The following is a 21,203-nucleotide window of genomic DNA, read 5'->3' on the forward strand; positions in this document are numbered from 1 at the left end:
ATGCATTAAGCTAATGTTTACACAGATATCACAGACTTGCATTGGTAATGACATTAAATGGGCGGGGCTTTGATGTTCTTGTCTCGGGCTGGACTTTTCAGCGTCATCCAAATTTCAGCAAATCACATCGTCTCATGTTGAGATACGGCGATGTACTAGTTATTGGATAGAAGGCTAGACATCATTTAGGAAGGAACAACGACTTTTCTGTATCTGACGTCTACATTTGTATGGTATGTTTCTATCACATTTGGTCGTCAGTCGTTAACAGCAGAATACTGCAACAGAACGCCAAATTAAAATCTCGAGGAACAAGAACCAAATCACATGTAATATTTATAGACTTCAGATTCACATTAGTCTGTTCACTAGTTAGCCAAATCATTAGCTGGCTAGCTAGCTAGCTAATTAGCTACCCACGTAGCTATAAGAACCATTGCTCAAATAACGTTAGCTACTCCGTAAGTTATCGTTTTACCATCAAAATCACTCTCAGTTATACACCATTGCATTTGTAAGACACATCTTGTGGAGAGTGTATGATTAAATGTGACCAGGAATTCGATTATTTTGTCGAAACGGTCGAGTGTTTATGTTCACGAATCGATAGCTGGTGGTTATCCCATTAGCTAAACAAGCTAGCTAGCAAATAGTCAGTCGAGCTGGCTTTGAGCTCACGTTTACAGATAACCATAATACGATTTCGCTCCTAGCTAATTTGCTGGCAAGAGGGGGTTTCTTCATTGCATCTGCCATCCAGCCCGATTATAAACAAGAACAAAATGGGCTCAATACTTAGTCGGAGGATCGCGGGTGTTGAGGATATTGACATCCAGGCTAACTCGGCATACAGATTCCCACCTAAATCAGGTAAGTCCTATGGGTAACGTTATTTTAGTGTTTGTGTTTGTTTTTGTCACAAAGCTATCGACACTTCTATGTCTTCCCATCGTGCCTGTTAACTTCGTTTCCAGGATCCTTGTGGTAAGATTCATTTTAGTAAGTGTGTTTCAAACATCAATATATGAATGCCCAGTTCAGTTACAGTTTTGATGGGTGTACTTTAGAAGTATGATTTGTTAAATACCTTAAAATGTGATGACAAACGATCCTCTTTTGAAAACAGCAAACAATACTTTGTCATAGCTGTCGTGACGTTTGCAATCTCTTTCCAAGGGAACTATTTTGCCAGTCACTTTTTCATGGGAGGGGAGAAGTTTGACACACCTCATCCAGAAGGCTACCTGTTTGGAGAAAATATGGATTTAAATTTCCTTGGAAATCGTCCTGTACAGGTAAGAAAAGAAGCACAGCTATTTGAAGTATGCCCTGTAAGAATTATTTTCTAGGTGATGTAAAACGTAACCTGTATTTTTGTCATGTTCTGTAGTTCCCTTATGTTACGCCAGCACCTCATGAGCCAGTTAAAACTCTGAGGAGTCTCGTCAACATCAGGAAAGACTCCCTGCGTCTTGTAAGGTGAGATGAGGTTTTGGTTGATCTCTTACTGTTAATATTCTTGTTAACCAGATGTTGCTCCAAATGTTGTGATTTAGAGATGAGATCTAAGTGGTCTTTAATTTCAGGTACAAAGATGATGCTGACAGTCCCACAGAAGAAGAGGCCAAGCCCAAGGTTCTGTATGGGGTTGAGTTCACCTTCGATTCAGATGCACGAGTGGCCATCACCATCTACTGCCAGGCATTTGAAGAATTCAGCAATGGAATGGCTGTGTAAGAATAAGAAGACTTCTTTGAGAATTGACTGTTGGTTTTCAGAGTTCACCTGGTGGTGGTCCTTCTTTTGCACCCTGATGTTTTTTGTGTGTGTGTGTGTGTGTGTGTGTGTGTGTGTGTGTGTGTGTGTGTGTGTGTGTGTGTGTGTGTGAGAGAGAGAAAATAACTAGTACTTTGGGTAAGCAGTCTCTTTCATCAGTGAAGGATAAGGAGAAGCAGAGTACCGTGTTTGTCAAAAGAGAAGAATGAATAAATAACCCTAAGAAATAAATGACCAATTGTTAAGACCTTGACGTTTTGTATAGAAGGACTAAATGGCATTACATATGATTAAATGGCGTATGATATGCTGTTCACCAGGTACACCCCAAAGGTTCCCACATTGGTTTCTGAGACGGTGCACCACAAAAGAGGAGTGAGCCAGCAGTTTTCTTTGCCGTCCTTCAAAATTGATTTCACTGAATGGAAGGAGGAGGATGTAAGTACAGTTATGCAAGTGTTGTTGATCAAGCATGGTGTGCTCACCTTGACAGTCGATAGAAAAAAAAACCTTTAATGCTCTTAAGGATTCATTGCACATACGTGCAAATCTGTCTGAATTCTTACTTGTTTGTGATGCTTCCTGTCAGTGCTTACACAGATACTATGGCATAAAGCTCAGGTGCCGCAATGGCTATACAGTATTAGCCGAGCATACATTTAGTACAGTTAAATATTGGTTATATGGTGTTCATTTCTTGTGTGTTTTTTTCTTCTTGGCAGCTAAATTTTGATCTGGACAGAGGTGTCTTCCCCATAGTAATCCAAGCTGTGGTAGATGAGGGGGATGGTAAGTTTTAATAAATAGCCCTTTCCAAAGAGGCTGAGAGGCCTTGTTTGACAAGAGTGCTACTTGTTTTTGTTTGGAGATGCTTTTTAACAGAAGACATATTGTTTTAATTTTGCAGATTGCATTGGACATGCACATGTATTGCTGGCGGCCTTTGAGAGGGTGAGTTCACAGTGCAGTTTCTCACGGGATATTTAGGTCATTTTGTTCCCGTTTAGCAGGCTTTTCACTCTAGCTGTGTTGTTGTTGTTAAGTTGTGGTTTATGGTTCATGTGGTTTATGGTTACAGATCTTGATTGTGACGGAAGGAATGAGTGAAAACAACGTGTTTGTTAGTGCTGACACTGAAGCCGTCACACTTCGGCGTAGTATGTTTTATCCTTATAGAAAACAAAGTCGTTCTTGACACATGATCCCAAACGGGCACTTTCTTTAAACTTGCATATAGATTGTGCAAAACTTGCATCTATTTCAGTTAAACATTAGTCCGACCGCTAAGCATACTATGTGCTTTCCCAAATTAAATTGCAGAAAAATATGTTGCGTACTGAAATGCTGAAAATACATGATATTTCTTTATCGTGTTTTGCTTGGGTAGTTGGCATAGTGTTGGTGTTGTAGTTGGATTCTTCTCGTTCTGACTGTGGCTGTATTGCATCCAGCCAGAGATATCACATGTCTCATGGCAGGGTAGACATGGACCATAGAGCTGTTCTCTAAAATATTGCAGTCCATCTCTGGATTCTGTACTTCTCTTATACCCCCGTCATCTATTTATAATCTGATGACCCTGTTTTTAATCTACAATGAACCATCTGCATGCCTAGCTTTAGAAAAACACAGATTCTTAGATGTTCTCTCAAAAATGTTCATAGTTCAAAAATAGGAGCTTAACCAACGTGTCCCGTTTTTGATTGACAGCACATGGACGGCAGCTTCTCTGTGAAACCTTTAAAGCAGAAACAAATTGTGAGTATCTTCTTGCTCTGTAAACAAATTCATATTGGGATGATCTGTGTGTAAAGATTGGCATAGAATTGCGCTCCCTCAACCAACTCTATTTCTTCACAGGTTGACCGAGTGAGCTATTTACTGCAGGAGATCTACGGGATCGAGAACAAAAATAACCAAGAGACCAAGGTAAGCGTTCCTTTCCAGGAGGGCCGATGTTCATTTGGCATTGTCCACATGTACACAACGACCTCACTGAATGTGTGTCGTTTCTCTCACCAGCCTTCAGATGACGAGAACAGTGACAACAGCAACGAGTGTGTGGTGTGTCTGTCGGACCTGCGCGACACCCTCATCTTGCCCTGCAGGCACCTGTGCCTCTGCAACTCCTGTGCGGACACTCTGCGCTACCAGGCCAACAACTGTCCCATCTGCCGCCTGCGTAAGAAAAGACAAAAAAAACAAAAACCCGACTCGGGCCAGGCTCCATGTTGTCCTGATTTCGAATGGAGACTCAGTGTGTGTGTGTGTGTGTGTGTGTGTGATGACTGACATATGATGACATTTGATATATGAAGTTTCTTTTGTGTTTCCCAGCATTCAGAGCCCTGCTGCAGATCCGCGCTGTGAGGAAGAAGTCTGGAACTCTTTCCCCAGTCTCCTTTAGCCCTGTGCTAGCTCAGAACATGGACCACGATGAACACTCAGTAAGCCAGGGCTCTCGTGTTCACACTGTCCTACTTTTACATTTGAGATGCAGTAGGGCCCCCTCAACTCTCGTTAATAATGGCCACACAGAGCCCCCCAAGCGAAGCTGGTAGTTCTTCTTAGCCACAGAGAAGACTTGAAGTGTTTCCTATCAGTGAGAAAGTAATAATTGTATTTATATAGCACCTTTCATGCAAAAGAATGCAGCTCAAAGTGCTTTACAGCAAATACATAATATGCACAAAGAAATGACATGCACATAAAAATAGACATCAAAGAAACATAACAAAGATATAGTGCAAAAAAAATAAAATTATAATTATATAGATATATTTAATCCAACCCCTTAATATCACCTGTAGAGATTTAATTTAATTTAATTTAAATTAAATTAAATTAAATTAAATTAAATTAAATTAAATTAAAAGTATTCATATATATATATATAGTGCGAAGTGGTAGCTAGTTAAAGGCTAATGTGAAGAGGTACGTTTTTAGTTTTCTTTTAAAGATGTTAAGCGAGCTGGCTTCCCTGATGTCTATAGGCAGTATGTTCCATAGCACATCCATAAGTACACATTCTAGACTTGATACAGAAAGAGAGAACATTGCATGCCTTTTAAACTTAATCATAGGTATCGATGCACACACACAAAAAAAACAAGTTACCGTAATTTCCGGACTATTGAGCGCACCTGAATATAAGCCTCACGCACTAAATTTTTTAAAAATAATTATTTTTAACATAAATAAGCCGCACATGTCTATAAGCCGCAGGTGCCTACCGCAACATTGAAACAAATTAACTTTACACAGGCTAAAATGAATATCAAAACTAATACAATAGTTAGTTTTGCCAGTTAGATAAGTGCACTGTTGCTTTAAGAGCGCACAGTCGCAAGAGTCAATCAGAAGCTAGAACGTTAGATTGAAGACAGACGCTAGTTTGAAACCAGTGAGCTAAAGAACTTGAAGACTGGATTTGTATTGTTGTAAACTTTTATTTTATTTTCTAAAGTGTTTTGAGTTGTGTTCTGTCTACGCTGGTAGACTGTGGTTATTTTGACATTAGTTAAGTTATTGAGAGATACTGAGAAATCGCGTGGAGCTAAGCATCCATGCGGCTGCATCCATGCTAGCATCCTAGCTCCACAAAGCCACCGTAAACACAAAGCCACCGTATACAGTCACAGGTATCATAATCCATAAATTAGCCGCATCGTTGTTTAAGCCGCGAGGTTCAAAGCGTGGGAAAAAAGTAGCGGCTTATAGTCCGAAAAATACGGTATATATGGTGTTCACTACTGTCTGTGGTAGGTCTTGGAATGTATCCCCCGTGGATATGGGGGCCCCATTGTACTTAGATTAGATTTTTTTAAAGTGTGTATCAAAAGCCCAAAATGAAATGAGTCCTTTATCGGCTATGTTATTTGATGTTTATAAAAATGCTAACATGAATGGGAAACAGACCATAGTGAATTAGCTGACTTAGCCTTTGCTGCGTGTCTCTGTGTGTGTTTCCCTGCCTCTCCCAGAGCACAGACTCCGTTCCTCCTGGATTTGAGCCCATCTCGCTGCTGGAGGCGATGAATGGCCTGCGGCCCGTATCTCCAGGGATCCCCTCCGCCCCCCTCTATGATGAGATCAACTTCTCCGGCAGCGTAGGCGGGGATAGCAGGCCACACAGCCCTTCGGAGCTATCGGGGGACAGCGCTCTGCAGAAGGGCAAAGTCAGCAAGTCACCTGACAGGTAAGCCCGTCCCACTGCGGCCTAATCTCACTCACTGCTGTGTCTTCTAGAAGAGCTAGAGTGACGGTCATAACATAAACAGCCACTAATGCAAGCAGAAAGGGCCTGTCAATCACTGGTTGTTAAACAAAGGAAGTGTACAGGAAGTTGTAATGTCCAGATTCTAACAATGCAACAATGGTACTCTATCCCCAGTGATTTGGTCACTCGCACTGTATCACTTGCAATTAGAAGTCGTGATTCCCCAGTTTTATTGAAGAGTGAAGTGAATAGATAAAACATGTTTTTACACGAGCGCGTATGCAGTGGATATGAGTTGATATTGTCTGTCGAGGCTCTCACCTTCCTGTCATCTCCTCCGGGTAGCCATTGGCCTGAGGCCCGGCGAGAAACAGGCTCTGCCAAGACGGGTCTGAGTGCTCCTGCCAGAGGACACGGCATCCTGTATCCAGACTGTGGCAGACTGATGACTCTGCGTGCTACCTGTGATTCATCCAGTTGACATTGCAGGGCACTGTCCTTCTCGTGTGACAGGAAAAACACCAGACTCCACAGGGAAGCTTTTTGTTGAAAAGCAGTCTTCTCATACCATCATTCTGTCTGTCTGTCTGTCTGTCTGTCTGTCTGTCTGTCTGTCTGTCTGTGTGTGTGTGTGTGTGTGTGTGTGTGTGTCCTGCAGCACTCTCCGGTCCCCATCCTCACCCATCCAGGAGGAGGATGAAGAGAAACTGTCGGAGCTGTCCGACGCCCAGCCTCACCCAACCCTGTCCAGCAGCCCAGTGCCCACAGAGGTCAGTCCCTCAGCTCCCTTACCAAACCAGAGGCAGACCTTTAAAGGTGCAGTCCACAATTCTAGCTTAAAAGGCTGCTGAATTGCACACTGCACTAAAGGTAGACAAGCTCAGGACTCACGTCATATTTGACATCAGTCAGTGTTTTTTAGCCTTGAACGGTGCAGCGTTCTATGATGAATTAGCCTGTCGTCTCTTTGTTGGAACCGGCTTCTATTATTGTAACTGTGATTAAATGGCTGCCTCCACTGAGGTGTCTGGTAGCCGTCTCTGCTTATCTTTTTATTTGAAAATGCACTTTTTTGAAGATGAGCTTTGGAAAGGCAATTTAAATATTAGTCATGTGAGCTGAGTGTGTTCTGTTAATGTATAGTGATAATCCCTCCCATCTGTCCCCTGTATCCCAGCAGGCCACTGCAACAGAGGATATCCCACTCCAGTCCATCACGCCTGACGATGGTGAGTATGTGGGGCTAATTTGGGCCAGCTTCCCTGTCCCTGTGTTCAGACCCACTTGTCACAGTACTGAAAGGGTTCATCCTCAGAATAGCCCTCATTAAATTGCTTCGCTGAAGGTGTCATACTGTTACTGCATTATGCACTGTTAGAATCTTCCGTAGGATGTGACATCAGCTGTAGCCTGTGCCTGAAGCCAACTGGCTGATCCGCACCACACGAGACATGTCTTGAAGTTCCAGTGCTAATGCTAAGTGCTTATGTAGTGTTGTAGTAGTAATGGCCGCTGCTGTTCTGCTTCTTGCAGAGGAAGGTCTGATGTCTGAACAGGAGATCTTACAAGACTGCAGCAGCGAGCACAGCAGCCTGACCAAGACGGATAGTGACCCTCCAGGAGACCTTTCCCTCCCAGGTGTGCATGTCCACATTACTGATGACGAACACTGTGTAGAGCAATACCCCAGATAGGCACACGGGTGATCTACTCAGACGATGCACTCATAATAACAGCTTGGTTGAATTTTAATACCAGTCACAAAAGGTAACCACACTGAGTGTGTGTGTGTGTGTGTGTGTGTGTGTGTGTGTGTATGTGTGTGTGTGTGTGTGTGTGTGTGTGTGTGTGTGTGTGTGTGTGTGTGTGTTGAACAGTGTGAGCTAGAGTGTGCATCGTTGACCAGGAAGTTTTGATACTCTCTCTATGCTTTTGTGATTCTGTGTAAACTGACCGTTATCAGCGTTTCACACACTGTTTTTAGCTGCCTCTCTGGCAGTGTCTTCTCTTCTCTTCTCTCCTAATTGGCCTTCTTTACTCCAGCTTGGTATCCTAACAAGTGTGCTGTTGTTCCTCACTGAACCCCGTTCCTGTTCCTCTGTGTTTCCTAACTGAACCCCTTGCCATCCTATCCCCCTTTCCCCTTTTCCTTGGCCTTGCTCGGGGCAGCTCTAGGTCCTGAGGCCTGCTCTATTGGTATGGAAGAGTAACTCTGGTATGTAGTCGGCTCTCTGTAGTCCTTCCCTCTTGCTTCCCTTTACTTTCTTCAGAATCATGCTTCAAAAATAAGGATTGTGCCTGCAGAGTAGTGAAATCATTTATGTAATGTGTTTAAGAATAAATAATGAAATGAGGTTCACAGATGAAGTGTGTAAGGCTGAGAGTGCTTGTTCACACTGGATTCCTCTGTCCTCCTAGGGTCGTCAGAGTCCACGGAGAGCCTGAAGAGCGAGAGCACCAACGGCTCCAGCCAGCCTCTCCTGTGCCCTCAAAGCGGTTTGCACATGGAGGACGAATAGCTTGACCCGCCCTTTGACACCAGGCATCCACCCTCCGTCTGAATTCCCCCAGCGTTCTTCTTTCCCAGTACTCCACAGTACATTTCCAGCGCATTCCCGCTTCTCTCCCTCAGACCTTCCTGAAATCAAGCTTGAGTGCTCTGCTATGCTCTGGATCTCACGTTTGTCCACATCAGTAAATCAAGTCTCTCCCCCTAAGACTAAACCTCTGTACATGTCTGGCTGTTGGCATGACTCTTTGGTTGGAGATGCTAAAACTCATCCCTTATTGGGGTAACCTTTCAAGAGGTAGACTGTCTTAAAACACCCTTCGTGATGAGTTTTGAAGTACGGATGACTCTAACCATAGCCGTATTCACCACTAATCGAATGACATTATGCAAGTGTAGTAATCTGTGATGTAAAATCTTAATCTGTTTGGTCATGTTCTCATTTCCATTCTATGAAGTCACTTTTTGCAAACATGCACTTAGTGAATTTTAAAAGCTTTCATTTCTCACCTCTGAGGAAAAAGAAGGATGGGATTTCTATTTCAGGATATGACATGCACCTCTACCCATGTGTAGGATATGATAGACCTTCGCCTGGACCAGAACTAATTCTGCCAGTCTCATGATCTAGTGAAGTTTGTGTAACACTCATCTTGCTTTCCTTAGGTAACATTTGTAAGAAGATACGGTTTAATCCTTTTTCCAAGTTTTTGTGTGGAAAGTCATGCCTGTAAAGTTCAACTAGTGGAATTCTTTGCGGTGTTATCTGTAAATGTGTACATTTTAACTGTTTATAATTGAGAAGTATGGTAAGGCAGTGCAGCTGATATCTTATTATTATTTATATTAGGTATACTTGTATATTCTTGACATAATGTTGACGTCTGTGCACAAGTTGCGTCATTTGCTGATTGAGGCAAACTGTGTGATGTTTGTTTGTTTGTTTGTTTGTTTGTCTGCCTGGCTGAAACATCTTGTTGACAGTGTGCAGCATAATGCTCAGATCACGGTGAAGTATTGTTAAAAGTTGAAAACACATCAATTCACAAGCACACCCCAGTGACCGGTGTAACAGGATGAGATGGTGTAGTTGCTACAGTGCCCTTGAGTATCTTTGAGTGTGTTGGCTGTCCTGAGTCCTGTAAATGTAGCATTAATCATATAGGTATATGTGCCTTTCTATAGAGCAAACATGGCTACGTGTTGCTTGGGACTTTTGTGTTCTTGTAAAAGGACCACTTGTTAAGCCCATAAGAAAGACTTTTTTTTTATTGATAATGTACAGACATGTGAGTGAACTCTAAACTGGATAATATTGATTTATTTCAACAGCAGTGTTTAATAGCATATATATATATATATTATAATTCATCTGTAATAACAAGGTGTAATATGCTTTAATGTTAAGCTTTGTGTACTATCTTAATGAGGTATGGAAATATATGCTTTTCTGATTAGAAGAGCATCTCACAAAGTTTCCATGGTAATAGCCTGTGTATCAGCTTTTCTGTCTGCTGACATTCCCTTTCCCCTGATATTAACCAGAGACCTCTCTGTTTCGCAACAGTAACAGGAAACATAAGCACCAGCTTATTTCTCTTGTGGGCTTATTTATAGAGTTTTATTTCACACTTTAAACTCACAGTTACTAAACTATTCTCATGTGCCATCTCAGTATACTGATACACCGTGCCTTCTCGTTCCTGTTCTAAGTATTATTGACCTGGTATCCAGGGTAACACTGCACTGGGTCATTCATTGTTTTAAGCGCAAGCTCAAGATACTTTTGTCCTAGTTGGTGTAGAGGCATGTGGAAACCTAATAAAGCTTAACGTTTCAGTAATGAGAGTCGTCTTGGTAATTGCATCATTATTTACTTTATTCAACCCCTCGACCCTCAGACACCGATGATCCTACAATACCAGGCCCACAAGGATTTTTCTTAGCAGTTCTAATCAAATATCTGATTCCAGTGTTTGTCTTTTTAGGCTTTCTTCTATGCCCTTGTAGAGTTACCTGTCTCAACACAAGCTTTGTTTGAGCTTTTTTATATGCCATTTTATATACACATACGGATGGGGTTTATATATTTATTACAACTGGCATATACAACTGGAGCATGTAGTGCCCAAAGACTTAAATATTTTAACACAATTTATTGGACTTAATGACTACTAAGGCTTATAAAGGCAATATTGGAAATATGTTGAATAATTTTGCACATGGACGTTTTGGAGAATTTGAATCTTCATCGAAAACACAAGTTTACAAGGGCCTTAATTCATATATGGTTGAATGGTGATTAGGGTGGTTGAGGAATTTCGGGTTTAGCTGTATAAAGTTATGTTTAGTCTGACTGACTGGTTTCACCCAAGGTTATCTATTTTACAAACGCAAACCACTAGATGTCGCCGGAGGCTCTTTAACGTCGCGTGTAGGAGAAGTCTGGTGGAAGCGCGCGCCATTAACAAAAACTCACCTGTTGTTAGTTAAAGATAGTTAGATAGTGGGCTACTTCAACTTACAGCACGGAGACAAGTTTGATATGGTAGGCGTCCCTCTAAAACTACATTGTAACGTGTCATTGGTTGTCAGTGATACTCTATAATTGTTGGCTATTTGAGGGCAGAGGTCTTTACTAAGTAAGGGATAATGTATAGTCCTTGGGTCTTGAGGGGTCTTGTTTGTTGATTTTTTTTTTTTATAATGACCGCCGGACTATTACTATATCCCGCTTATTATACGGTTACTTGCCAAAAAGATAGAAGACATTCCTTCAAAATGCCTCTTTTTAATGATTTTGTTGCTGTTTCGTGTTTTCCGCTAAGAAAAAAATATGCTTCACACAAATAGAACTTTAAAGTTTCAGGTGTTGCGTAGCAACCCATTACTTGCTTCAAGTTACAATGACTTTCCGTTACGTTAAATGACCGGACTAGTTGCGGAATGATATGAAAGATGTGAAAAAAATGTTGGAACATTCTGAAGAGCCGTATATTAATGCGGGTTCACTGTCAGGATAAATGTGCTACATCGGTTCATTAAGCTTTAATTTATAGCATAGGGCTTTAAGGTTAAACCATAATTCATCAACGAACGTCAGTCGATGTTAAACGTTGGAAATGGCTTGTCATAATTAGTTTATTTACGAATCCTTGGAACTCGCAAGAAGTTGGGGAAGGCGAAACCTGGTTACCAAGGAACCAATCGGGATCTGGCGTTCTGTTTCAAGAGCTCTTTAAACCCCCTTTAGCTGTCATTGTTGTTCCCCGTGCCTCGGTAGCGACCGTAAGCAGTTTAGTTTAGTTTTCGCCTTGTTCCACAATAGAAATGGCATAAGAATTAACCAATTTCACCAACACTTCGAGGATACCAACCAACCTTCATTCAAATGTAACGGTGAACTATCACCAAGAGCATTAAGTGCAAAATCTAACATTAGGCTAACATCTTAAAATCAATGTTAAAGTCTTCAGGTAATTTAGCTAACGTTAGCTACGAAAACAAAGAGGTAAGTTGAGACATTTTTGTTGCTGATGTGTTTAAATGAATAAGATATCCAAAACATTTCACGGCTCATTCGAAATGTGTGAGAACATAATAACAGACGGTACATTTGTTCAACTGATTTTCCCCTCAGTGAGGTGTTTTCATAATGCCAGTGCAAGGCTGTCAGGACATGGCGAAGTTCAAGAGGAAATGGATGATGCTTCACCAGGAGGAAGAGAGTGCCAGCACAGCGCATTTGGACGATAGTCTCACTAGCCTGCAGTGGCTTCAGGGTTTTTCAATTCCAGGTGCTAACGCGGAGAGTCTCCCTGGCTCCAGATGCCATCCACAGCACCTGCTGGAGATACAGCGTGAAGGCACGGACTCCCCAGCCAGCCCCACAGCTGCCATGATGGCACCACAAGGGTCTGGGTGTCTCACGTCACCCACCGTCTCAATCAGCCCAAGTAGTTACAGCTGTTCACCTCAGAAGGAAGAGGCAAGTCAGGGTGATCATCACCACTTCACGGTGGCTGCCAGCTCAAATAAGAAGATTGACTACAAAACAAATTCACAAGTGAAACCTCCTTACTCGTATGCCACACTCATCTGCATGGCCATGCAAGCCAGCACGAAAAACAAAATCACTCTCTCAGCCATTTACAACTGGGTCATTGAGAATTTCTGCTATTACAGGCACACAGAGCCAAGCTGGCAGGTGAGTGACTCATGACAGCCTACATAGCTAGTTTGTTATGAATTCTATATTGTAGATTAATATTAAGCAATCATTTTGAAATAACCCACACTCTTGAAGTAACCCACATAGTCAGATCATTAATAAGGTATTTTAGATAGTTTATGACATGTACTGTGTATAGATGGTTCAGGCTATACCAGGTGTGCAGTAGGCCTATGTACGATCAGTAATTGCGGTGGGAACAAGCACCTCTTTTAATTGATATGGCTCAGATTAGTATAGACATTTCAAAGCATTTCTTAGTGCTTGGTGTCAATTATATTGTGGTGTCTTTGCCTTCTGTCCCACACCATATTAAGGCATAGCCCACAATGAGTGTATTCAAAATTCTGTTGACTACATGGGGTCCCTACTATCGCTTTATACAATTAGACATGCCTTTGGTCAACAGAGCACTGATTTATCTAATTTTGACCCTCAAGGCATCCTTATCTGTTGATTTTGCAGAATTCCATTCGCCACAATCTCTCCCTCAACAAGTGTTTCAAGAAGGTGCCAAGACAGAAAGATGAACCTGGAAAAGGAGGGTTCTGGCAAATTGATCCTCAGTATGCGGACATGTTTGTTGATGGCATCTTTAGGCGCAAGCGAACACCTGCTCATCTGAGTATCCCAAAACAGAATCCTCAGAAACACCTACAGACCCTACACGGGGATCAGCATCACAGAGGGATGGAGTATGTAAGAAAGCGCAAACATGGTCATTCCAATGACGGCCAAAACTGGGTTCAGAAATCCCCACTTCTGGCGCAAGAGATAAGAGCGTCTTCAGACTCTTGGGCTTCAGACGTGTGTGACGATGACAGAAGGGGACAGACTTTTGATGACCTGGAGCTGAATGCCGCTCTGCAGTCGCTGAGCAAAGAGATGGAGGATTACCCGCCGGGTTGGCACGTGGCGGGCCATGGGAACTGGTGTGTGGCCGGTCCAGAGATGACCCCAAGGTTCATGGAGGTCAATCCGGTCGGCCTGGCCGACTGTCCGGGGGTCAACCAGCAGCATGTTCACGGCATGCAGCTGTCCGTCACCCCTCCACAGTACTACGAGGAGCTCACACTGTTCTCAGACCAGCAGCCACACCCCTGGGACTGTATGCGGGAGGAGGTCCAGGCTGTCCCCGTTTCAGTGGAGAATGGGGTCAGCGTCTATGATGGCTTCTTCTATGACGTGCAGTCCTGGGACAGGATGGAGCCCTACCTACATGTATAACCCTTTCACACAGAGCCGACAGCACTTCAGCAAGACTTTGTGGCACATGTTTTTGTTTCCTTAATTAGTTAGTAGATTCATTTATTGACGGAGGAAGAAGAAAGGGAACTCATGGAGAGTGAGAACTTGGTGTTCTGTAGACGCATGTATCTTCTTGAAGGAAACCTGAAAGAGTGAAACAGGATTATGTGTCAGGGAAGATTTGCAAACCCCATTGTGAACCCCCAAAGCCCAGCTCATATAGTTTCTAAACGTTATTAGCTTTTGAACGATTTGGTTAAAGGTTTGTGGTTTGACCATTTCCAGAATGAGACACTGCATCCCCCAGACTTCTCATTTAGTTTTTTTTTTAAGTGATGACAAAATCATATAAGATGTTTATTTTCAATATTTGTACAAGAATACAAAATTGCTCCTGTATCATCTCCAGCACTTCTCACGTTTACAGTGATTTTATTTATCAATACATTTTAGTTTTTTTTTTTTTAGGCATGTCGAGGCATAAAGTATGCATTAAAGGTCAAGGGAATATGATAGGGAATGTACAAAGGATAATAGGTCAAATTGTTATCGTTTTGGGTGGCATCTGTTTTAGATGCAATATGGCACTGTTTGCGGTTTGATATTCACAATTAAAACAATACTTTATATACTTTTCAGACAGCCTGAATATAACTGCTGTCTTTTGCATGAATAAACAAATAATTGTACAAGACATCTGTCATTTTTGTAAAGGTCATTTTTTGGAAGTTGGGCAGTTAAAAACATGATAGATGTTTAGCATTAGCAAACAGATGTTCTCTTTACAATGTTTTGGTACTGTAGGTAGCCTAAAAAAAAGTTGACAATAAGACATTATATCTGACTAACTGAGCATTTAATCTTGTGGCTTGTGGGTGTACAGACCTGAATACAGAGAATGTATTGGTTACTCATCTGGGTTCTCACATCTTTGCTGGAAGAGCACAAAAACATGTCAATCATTACTGGACTTGCAACTTTACTGCATAATATGTACGGTGGCCAAAGAGAGATTTAGGATTGGCTTTACTATTTTCTTTCTTTCTTTTTGAAGAGTAAAAGAAATGCATCACGAAGTGGTAGATCCTCTAATGTGTCAAAAACTCGGTGTACCCCATAAAGTGAGAGAACAAGCAGGAATGAAGTAAAACTAGGAAATAAAAATGATGTTAGGAAATTCTAACTCTAAAAAGTTAAAATGATTATTGGACCTTGTGACAAAATACAAAAAAGAAAGATGAATATGAGGAGCCTGATATCAAGATGGACAGCTAAATGTCAAGGGTGGCTACTGTATTGGCAAAACCGATATAAGATACAGCCTCTATTCCCAAGAATTGAAAAGTACTCTGACTTTAAGAATCCACATTTCATCATTCTGTGAAGACACAGTGATAGTGAATAGTAGATTTAAAGAAATGTGCAGTTACTTACCATTCCCTCATTTTGACTTCCATATATTTCAGACCCTACCAATATTTTGAATCAATAAACCAAGGTTATTTACCAAAACAGAACTAAATTGGAAAGATCCCTAGGTTTCCAAAAAATCAAAGGAACTATACTTTGTGATTGTGTCGGCTGTACACAGTCGCAAAAGTGTGGTGTGAAGCAGTAACAGAATAGGACCGCCTGTACACAAACAGGAAATGTATATTGTCAAAAATAAAAAAAATAGCCTCAAGCAGCAATCATTGGGCTCTAAGCATAATGTGCCAACTGAGCCAAAGCAAGCAAAAGATTGAATGATTTTGTAAATGTAAGGATTTAAAGTCAAAATGAATTTTGACGACAGACCAAACCATGTCAGATGAACAGAAGAAAACAGGGTGTAACTTGTTATAGCGACATCTTATGGATGATTGGTTGGGTAAATAGCTTCTATATGCCATTATTAATGAGTCTACAAAATTCCATTAAGCCACTGAATTTTTTATTGGCCATAGGTAACCATTTTGTGGAGTAAACCCACCCCTGATTATTGTTTATGTAACAGTTCTTACCTATTCATTACCATTTTGGGAAGGGATAATTATTTTCTAAGATAGACTAAGAAAGGCATGTTTTAATTTACAAAAGCCTCTTTAAATTCACCTGGTCCCTTCCTGTTCTTGTTGTCACAGGATAGAAATGTCCGCAGAACCCATATCCTGACCCGTGGATAGGAGCACTTTATCTAATTAATTAAAGGCTGCTTTCTAAAACCTGACATCTGTCATCCCGGCAGACAGCTTAACTGTACACTCCTATCACTGGGAGAGGGTTACATCACTGTCAATCCCACCGCAGCCAGCGTTTGCTCAGGTTTCCTGCCCAAGAGCAGATGTCTCATCTGTCACCGTCAGGTATACTCTTGAGTTCTCTGTGAAGTATGTGTATCATGATGACCCTGGTCAAAATGTGCTATCATTATTATTTCCTGACAAACTCTCTGCATTACGAAGTTCTCATCATCTAAGTCCTGGTCTTCACAATTGTCTGGATTCAAGCTGTTTGTATAAGGCTAATGACCATGGTGGTGGTGGTGGTCAGTTGACTTGGGGCTTTTGGACATGAGTACACAATGCCATTGACCAATACACAGGTACTAAAACAAGAGTGTAACTTATGTATGAATGATGACTGGGCCCATTCAACACGTGATATGGATTACAATGCTATTGCCACGCTTATCTCTCAGATAAGCAAAATACAGGTGACCAGGGTAAATTGATGGAGCTTTCAACTGCAGTCATGTAAATTGATACGGAGCATTTGTCCCCTGTCAGACCTTTTATTATTTATTATGGATGAACGCAAACATGTTCCAACCACTCCTCTAAGAAAGGCCAGGAAATCATCATTGAATCACAACAATACCTGGATAGTTTAATTGATGTCTAATTGGCAAGCTATAATCCAGAAATAAAACTTAGCTGTATGTAGTAGCTGTATATTCGAGCATGTGTATAATATTGTCAGTCTTGCCGGTAGCAGCTTTAGCTATTCCTTTTCAACAACAGCTTTTCAAGGGTACTGGGTCAGAGGAGTCGAGAAAATCCTGTAAGCAGTACAAGAGCTGTGTCTCTCACACACACACACAAAACACGCAGCACAACACCTGACAGTGTGCGAGTGCAAACAGTGTGCCTCCTTGCAGGAGAAACTCAGGGGGTTCATTAAAAAAGATTGAATCTTCTGGGGCTTCACCTGTCCCAGCTGGCTGCTTATCCAGCCGACATCTGTCTGGGTGTTGAGTGTGTGTGGTGGGGGAGTGTACGGCACAGATCCCAGGGGCTCTCACTCTTACAGATGACTGCCACACACACACACACGCACACACACACACACACACACACACACACACAAACACACACACACACACACACAAACACAAACACACACACACACACACACAAACACAAACACACACACAGACACACACACACAAGCGTGCGCGCGCACACACACACACACATACACACACACACAAGCGTGCGCGCGCACACACACACACACACACACACAAACACACACAGACATACACAGACACACACACACAAGCGCGCGCGCACACACACACACACACACACACACGCACACAGAGAAGCAGCAGCTCTTTAAATATTCATGCCCTGTCAGTGCTTGGGAAGAGACATCCTTTTGAGTCTCTAAAAGCCTAGGCTCAGACAGAGATGGAGAGAACCATAACACACACACACAACTACACACACACACAAGCACACTCGCACTCACACACTCACACACACTCACTCACACACACGCACGCACACCCGCACTCACACACTCACACACACACGCACACCCGCACTCACACACTCACACACACTCACACACACACACAAACACACCCGCACTCACACACTCACACACACTCACTCACACACACACACACACACACACACACACACACACACACTCACACACACACACACACACACACACGCAAACCCGCACTCACACACACTCACTCGCACACAAACACACAACCACACACACACACACACACACACACACACACACACACACACGCACACACACACACACACACACACACACTCACTCACACGACATATCTCATCTTTACCCACCAGTGCTATCACAGATAGATAGTATACATTTAGATGATAACAGATAGATGGCACAGTTTCCCACAAACTGGCCTGTTTGTCATGGGTGGTGTTTCACTGCAGACCGGTGGATACTGAGACAGCTGCGAAAGAGAGGGGCCACAGGGGTGCACTCTCACTAGACCGACCAGACCACAGAGAGGACAACCTCTCTATCATGCAGAGGCCGCAAGTCATTAGTCATTCTGTCATTTCTACAACAAGAAGGAAAAAAGTGCCGTTCTCTTTAAAAACCTTCAGAAATTATGCATTTATGAAAATAATAGGAGAACACCTCCCAGCCACCCCAATCTAGCACCTGAGTCTCTGTTGCATATGTCAGATCCTGTAGGTCGTGTTTTATCCAATTCTAATTCTAAATTCTAAGGTCAGGGTCACCTTGAGCATCCTCTGTGACCTGTGGGGCCCTGAGCCATGCAGGGATCTGTCCATGAATGTTTGAGAATCTGTGCAGGATGCCACTCTCAGCCAGAGGCTAGTTGAAAGGGGTGACCTTGTAGGGTGTATCGAGGAGTCCTGTAGCATGTGGCACCGACAACCTCTAGAGGACAGTAACGGATCATTTTTCAGGAGCCGTATTTTACACGATCATGCAGAAATGAACAGAATTCTCAGAAAATACACAAACATTCTTAGGACACAGGATCCAGTTAAGAATTCACCATAAGAACTAATTCTTGACTTCATTTTATGAAGAATAATGAACAGACAATTGTTTATTGCTAGATCATCTCTAAGAGGCAGCCATGAGTGTAAGCTGCATCCAATGTCTGTGGGCCATGTCGGAATGAGAGTTTGGCAATAATATTGCTAAAGGTTTAAAACCCTGCTGGATCCATTTTTTTTTATACTCAAACATAGCAGGACTAAATCTCTGAATTGTGTATTGTGCTTGTACTCATGTTCAGACGTCCAGGTAAAAAGCATCTGCACCTGCTCACATTATGCTGTAATATGGGTTATGAGGGTGTACGCTGCTCTCTAGTGGTGACATTGCAGTAGGGCACTAATATTGGAACCGAAAATGGCTTTTACTCATGCTCAAAACATGTTGCATGTAATTTGTATGTATTGTTGTATGTATGTATTGTTATTGTGTGTTTCTTTGCAGCACTTTTAAAACTGACTGTGCTCATAGTTAAGCATTCCAGTGTTCCACTTAAAGATGTAAATATTCAATAGTATTAATTCATTCATTCATTCAAAAATATTCATAGTAATCTATGGCAATCTCTTAAGAAAGCATGATATTATGTCATATCAGTTTCCCCTCATATTTAGTCTCTGTCCATATCTATAGATGTCACCTCACTCCACACTGTAGCACAGGTCAGAGGTCATTAAGGTCTTCTCCAGTGTAGCTCACACAATTAGTTTTTATAAGTTAAAGGTGCAGAATGTCAAGTTGGATATATAGATTACGTGAACACTGGGAAATGTCTTTGAGTTTCTTCAGTATAACATGTTTAGTATAGGTATCGGAGAGTTTGTATTTGTTGGCAACACAAACAATCTTATGCTAGCTGGTGGTAATCTTTTTCTACACACGGCAGATGTAATGGTTGCTTCCCACTCACCACCTGTTAAGTACTTGTTTAATTACACAGTATTGTCTTTTGCACAGGGAGACTGTGATTAACCATGACCACTTCTTTGCACCAACAAACAATGAAAATATTACCTGAAAATATTAAACTGCCATATGTGCTACACCTCACCTGAATATCACAGATACATCAAACTCAAAGAACACCTGAGGCTGCTGAGGTCTCACAGGAGGTCTGGCAGTGCTTTGGCAGTACATGCAAGGCCATTGTATAGGCTGGTATTTAAAAGGCTGAGTAGTGTTTGTATAGGCTGGTATTTAAAAGGCTGAGTAGTGTTTGTATGGGCTGGTATTTAAAAGGCTATGAGTAGTGAGTAGTGCTTGTATGGGCTGGTATTTAAAAGGCTGTGAGTAGTGTTTGTATGAGCTGGTATTTAAAAGGCTGTGAGGAGTGAATTGTGCTGGTATTTAAAAGGCTGTGAGGAGTGAATTGTGCTTGTAGGGCAGCCTCAGGACAGCTTGGCTTTGGGATTCGTTTCACCCTTTCCCTCAGGGAAGGTCAGCTGGGAGGCCCATTACCGGTCTCAGGTGTTAAGACCCCAGACAAAGACGAGTGTGTGCCCCGCTGACACCATCTAAAGCCAGTTGGATCCTGAGCTGGCAGCGCACGTGTCTCTGGCAGCTGGGTCAGTGGGTGAGCCGGGCACTCAGATCCCAGGACTCAGATGCACTAATGCCCGGCTCACATTGTTGCGTTGCTATGCGTTGAATCCGTCAACCGTCTGTTGCCGAACTGAATTGTGGCTCCGTTGCATTCAGTTGCGTTGCGTTGCTTGCGCCAAAGGTTGAAAGATACATGCGTCAGCCAATCAAATCACGGCGCTGGGAAAGAAAGATGGCGGACCAAACTCCGTAGATGGTCGTATTTGTACATACAAGTTATTTGTTTGACTTTTTTTTTTAGATTTTTAAAAAATTTACAGAGAAGTAGACACCGTTATTGTAACTGAAACATATGTCTGAGGGGATTTGAGCCAGCTATCTAATGTTAGCATGCTACTACCCACTGGGTGCTAGGGTGACCATATCCATAACACCAAAAAGGAGGACACTATGCGGTATTTTGTGAGGCTGTGAATAATTACATAGGACTCTGGCGTGCTCCCCTCTACAATACAACTTTGTGTGATTGATACATGATGTATGTGTAACAGAATAGGAAAACATATTCTTGAAGAGTCAAAAAGTGTTTGTTCACAGTATTTGTATTTATTCAATACATTGTGGTGTTCCAAAACTGACCACTTAGATGAATCTTTTAAAGTGCTGAGTGTCACAAAGCATAACATTTCTGGACTTAAAATGTACAAATTAAATCACAGGTCACATAAATAATAAATACTAATCAGACAAATGAATCTGAATGCATGCATATGCAGACATGTATTTGACATCTAGATGAATCTGAATGAATGCATTAGCACAGCGACGTCTGACGTTTTGGCATGTTTTCTTCTATGTGTTAACTTTCTGTCAATGTAGCC

At 42.1% G+C, this 21,203-nt stretch overlaps 2 protein-coding genes across 7 annotated transcripts; both read left to right on the plus strand.

Annotated features, from left to right (window-relative positions):
- The first annotated feature begins 122 nt into the window (after window positions 1-122).
- Window positions 123-10,347, plus strand: mgrn1b (mahogunin, ring finger 1b). 5 transcript variants are annotated; one of them, XM_012836282.2, is made up of 18 exons: window positions 123-233; window positions 714-870; window positions 1,177-1,295; window positions 1,391-1,479; window positions 1,587-1,733; window positions 2,097-2,214; window positions 2,499-2,565; window positions 2,684-2,727; window positions 3,487-3,534; window positions 3,637-3,705; window positions 3,799-3,958; window positions 4,114-4,223; window positions 5,760-5,974; window positions 6,654-6,765; window positions 7,173-7,224; window positions 7,529-7,633; window positions 8,165-8,210; window positions 8,414-10,347. In XM_012836282.2, the coding sequence occupies exons 1-17, from the start codon at window positions 231-233 to the stop codon at window positions 8,203-8,205; spliced, it is 1,656 nt and encodes a 551-aa protein (XP_012691736.2). In that variant the 5' UTR covers window positions 123-230; the 3' UTR covers window positions 8,206-8,210; window positions 8,414-10,347. The 5 variants fall into 5 exon arrangements, with proteins under 5 accessions (XP_012691736.2, XP_031420693.1, XP_031420683.1 ...); XM_031564833.1 differs by having other exon boundaries at window positions 7,176-7,224; XM_031564823.1 differs by lacking the exon at window positions 8,165-8,210.
- A 79-nt stretch (window positions 10,348-10,426) lies between these two features.
- LOC105907854 (forkhead box protein J1-B-like) lies at window positions 10,427-14,672 on the plus strand. 2 transcript variants are annotated; one of them, XM_031564844.1, is made up of 3 exons: window positions 10,427-11,052; window positions 12,145-12,711; window positions 13,201-14,672. In XM_031564844.1, exons 2-3 carry the CDS (start codon window positions 12,160-12,162, stop codon window positions 13,960-13,962), a joined length of 1,314 nt encoding a protein of 437 aa, XP_031420704.1. In that variant the 5' UTR covers window positions 10,427-11,052; window positions 12,145-12,159; the 3' UTR covers window positions 13,963-14,672. The 2 variants fall into 2 exon arrangements, with proteins under 2 accessions (XP_031420704.1, XP_031420708.1); XM_031564848.1 differs by lacking the exon at window positions 10,427-11,052 and adding an exon at window positions 11,439-12,015.
- Window positions 14,673-21,203: the final 6,531 nt, after the last annotated feature.

This window comes from Clupea harengus, chromosome 1 (genome assembly GCF_900700415.2).
Source record: "Clupea harengus chromosome 1, Ch_v2.0.2, whole genome shotgun sequence".
Taxonomy (NCBI): Eukaryota; Metazoa; Chordata; class Actinopteri; order Clupeiformes; family Clupeidae; genus Clupea; species Clupea harengus.

Bases quoted from the DNA above. Each gene is read 5' to 3' on its own strand.
- LOC105907854 (XM_031564844.1), top strand. From the start codon at position 12,160: ATGCCAGTGCAAGGCTGTCAGGACATGGCGAAGTTCAAGAGGAAATGG. The intron at 12,712-13,200 runs GTGAGTGACTCA...TTGATTTTGCAG, and splicing joins ACACAGAGCCAAGCTGGCAG to AATTCCATTCGCCACAATCT.
- mgrn1b (XM_031564823.1), top strand. The intron at 2,728-3,486 runs GTGAGTTCACAG...TTTGATTGACAG, and splicing joins TGCTGGCGGCCTTTGAGAGG to CACATGGACGGCAGCTTCTC. The intron at 6,766-7,172 runs GTCAGTCCCTCA...CCTGTATCCCAG, and splicing joins GCAGCCCAGTGCCCACAGAG to CAGGCCACTGCAACAGAGGA.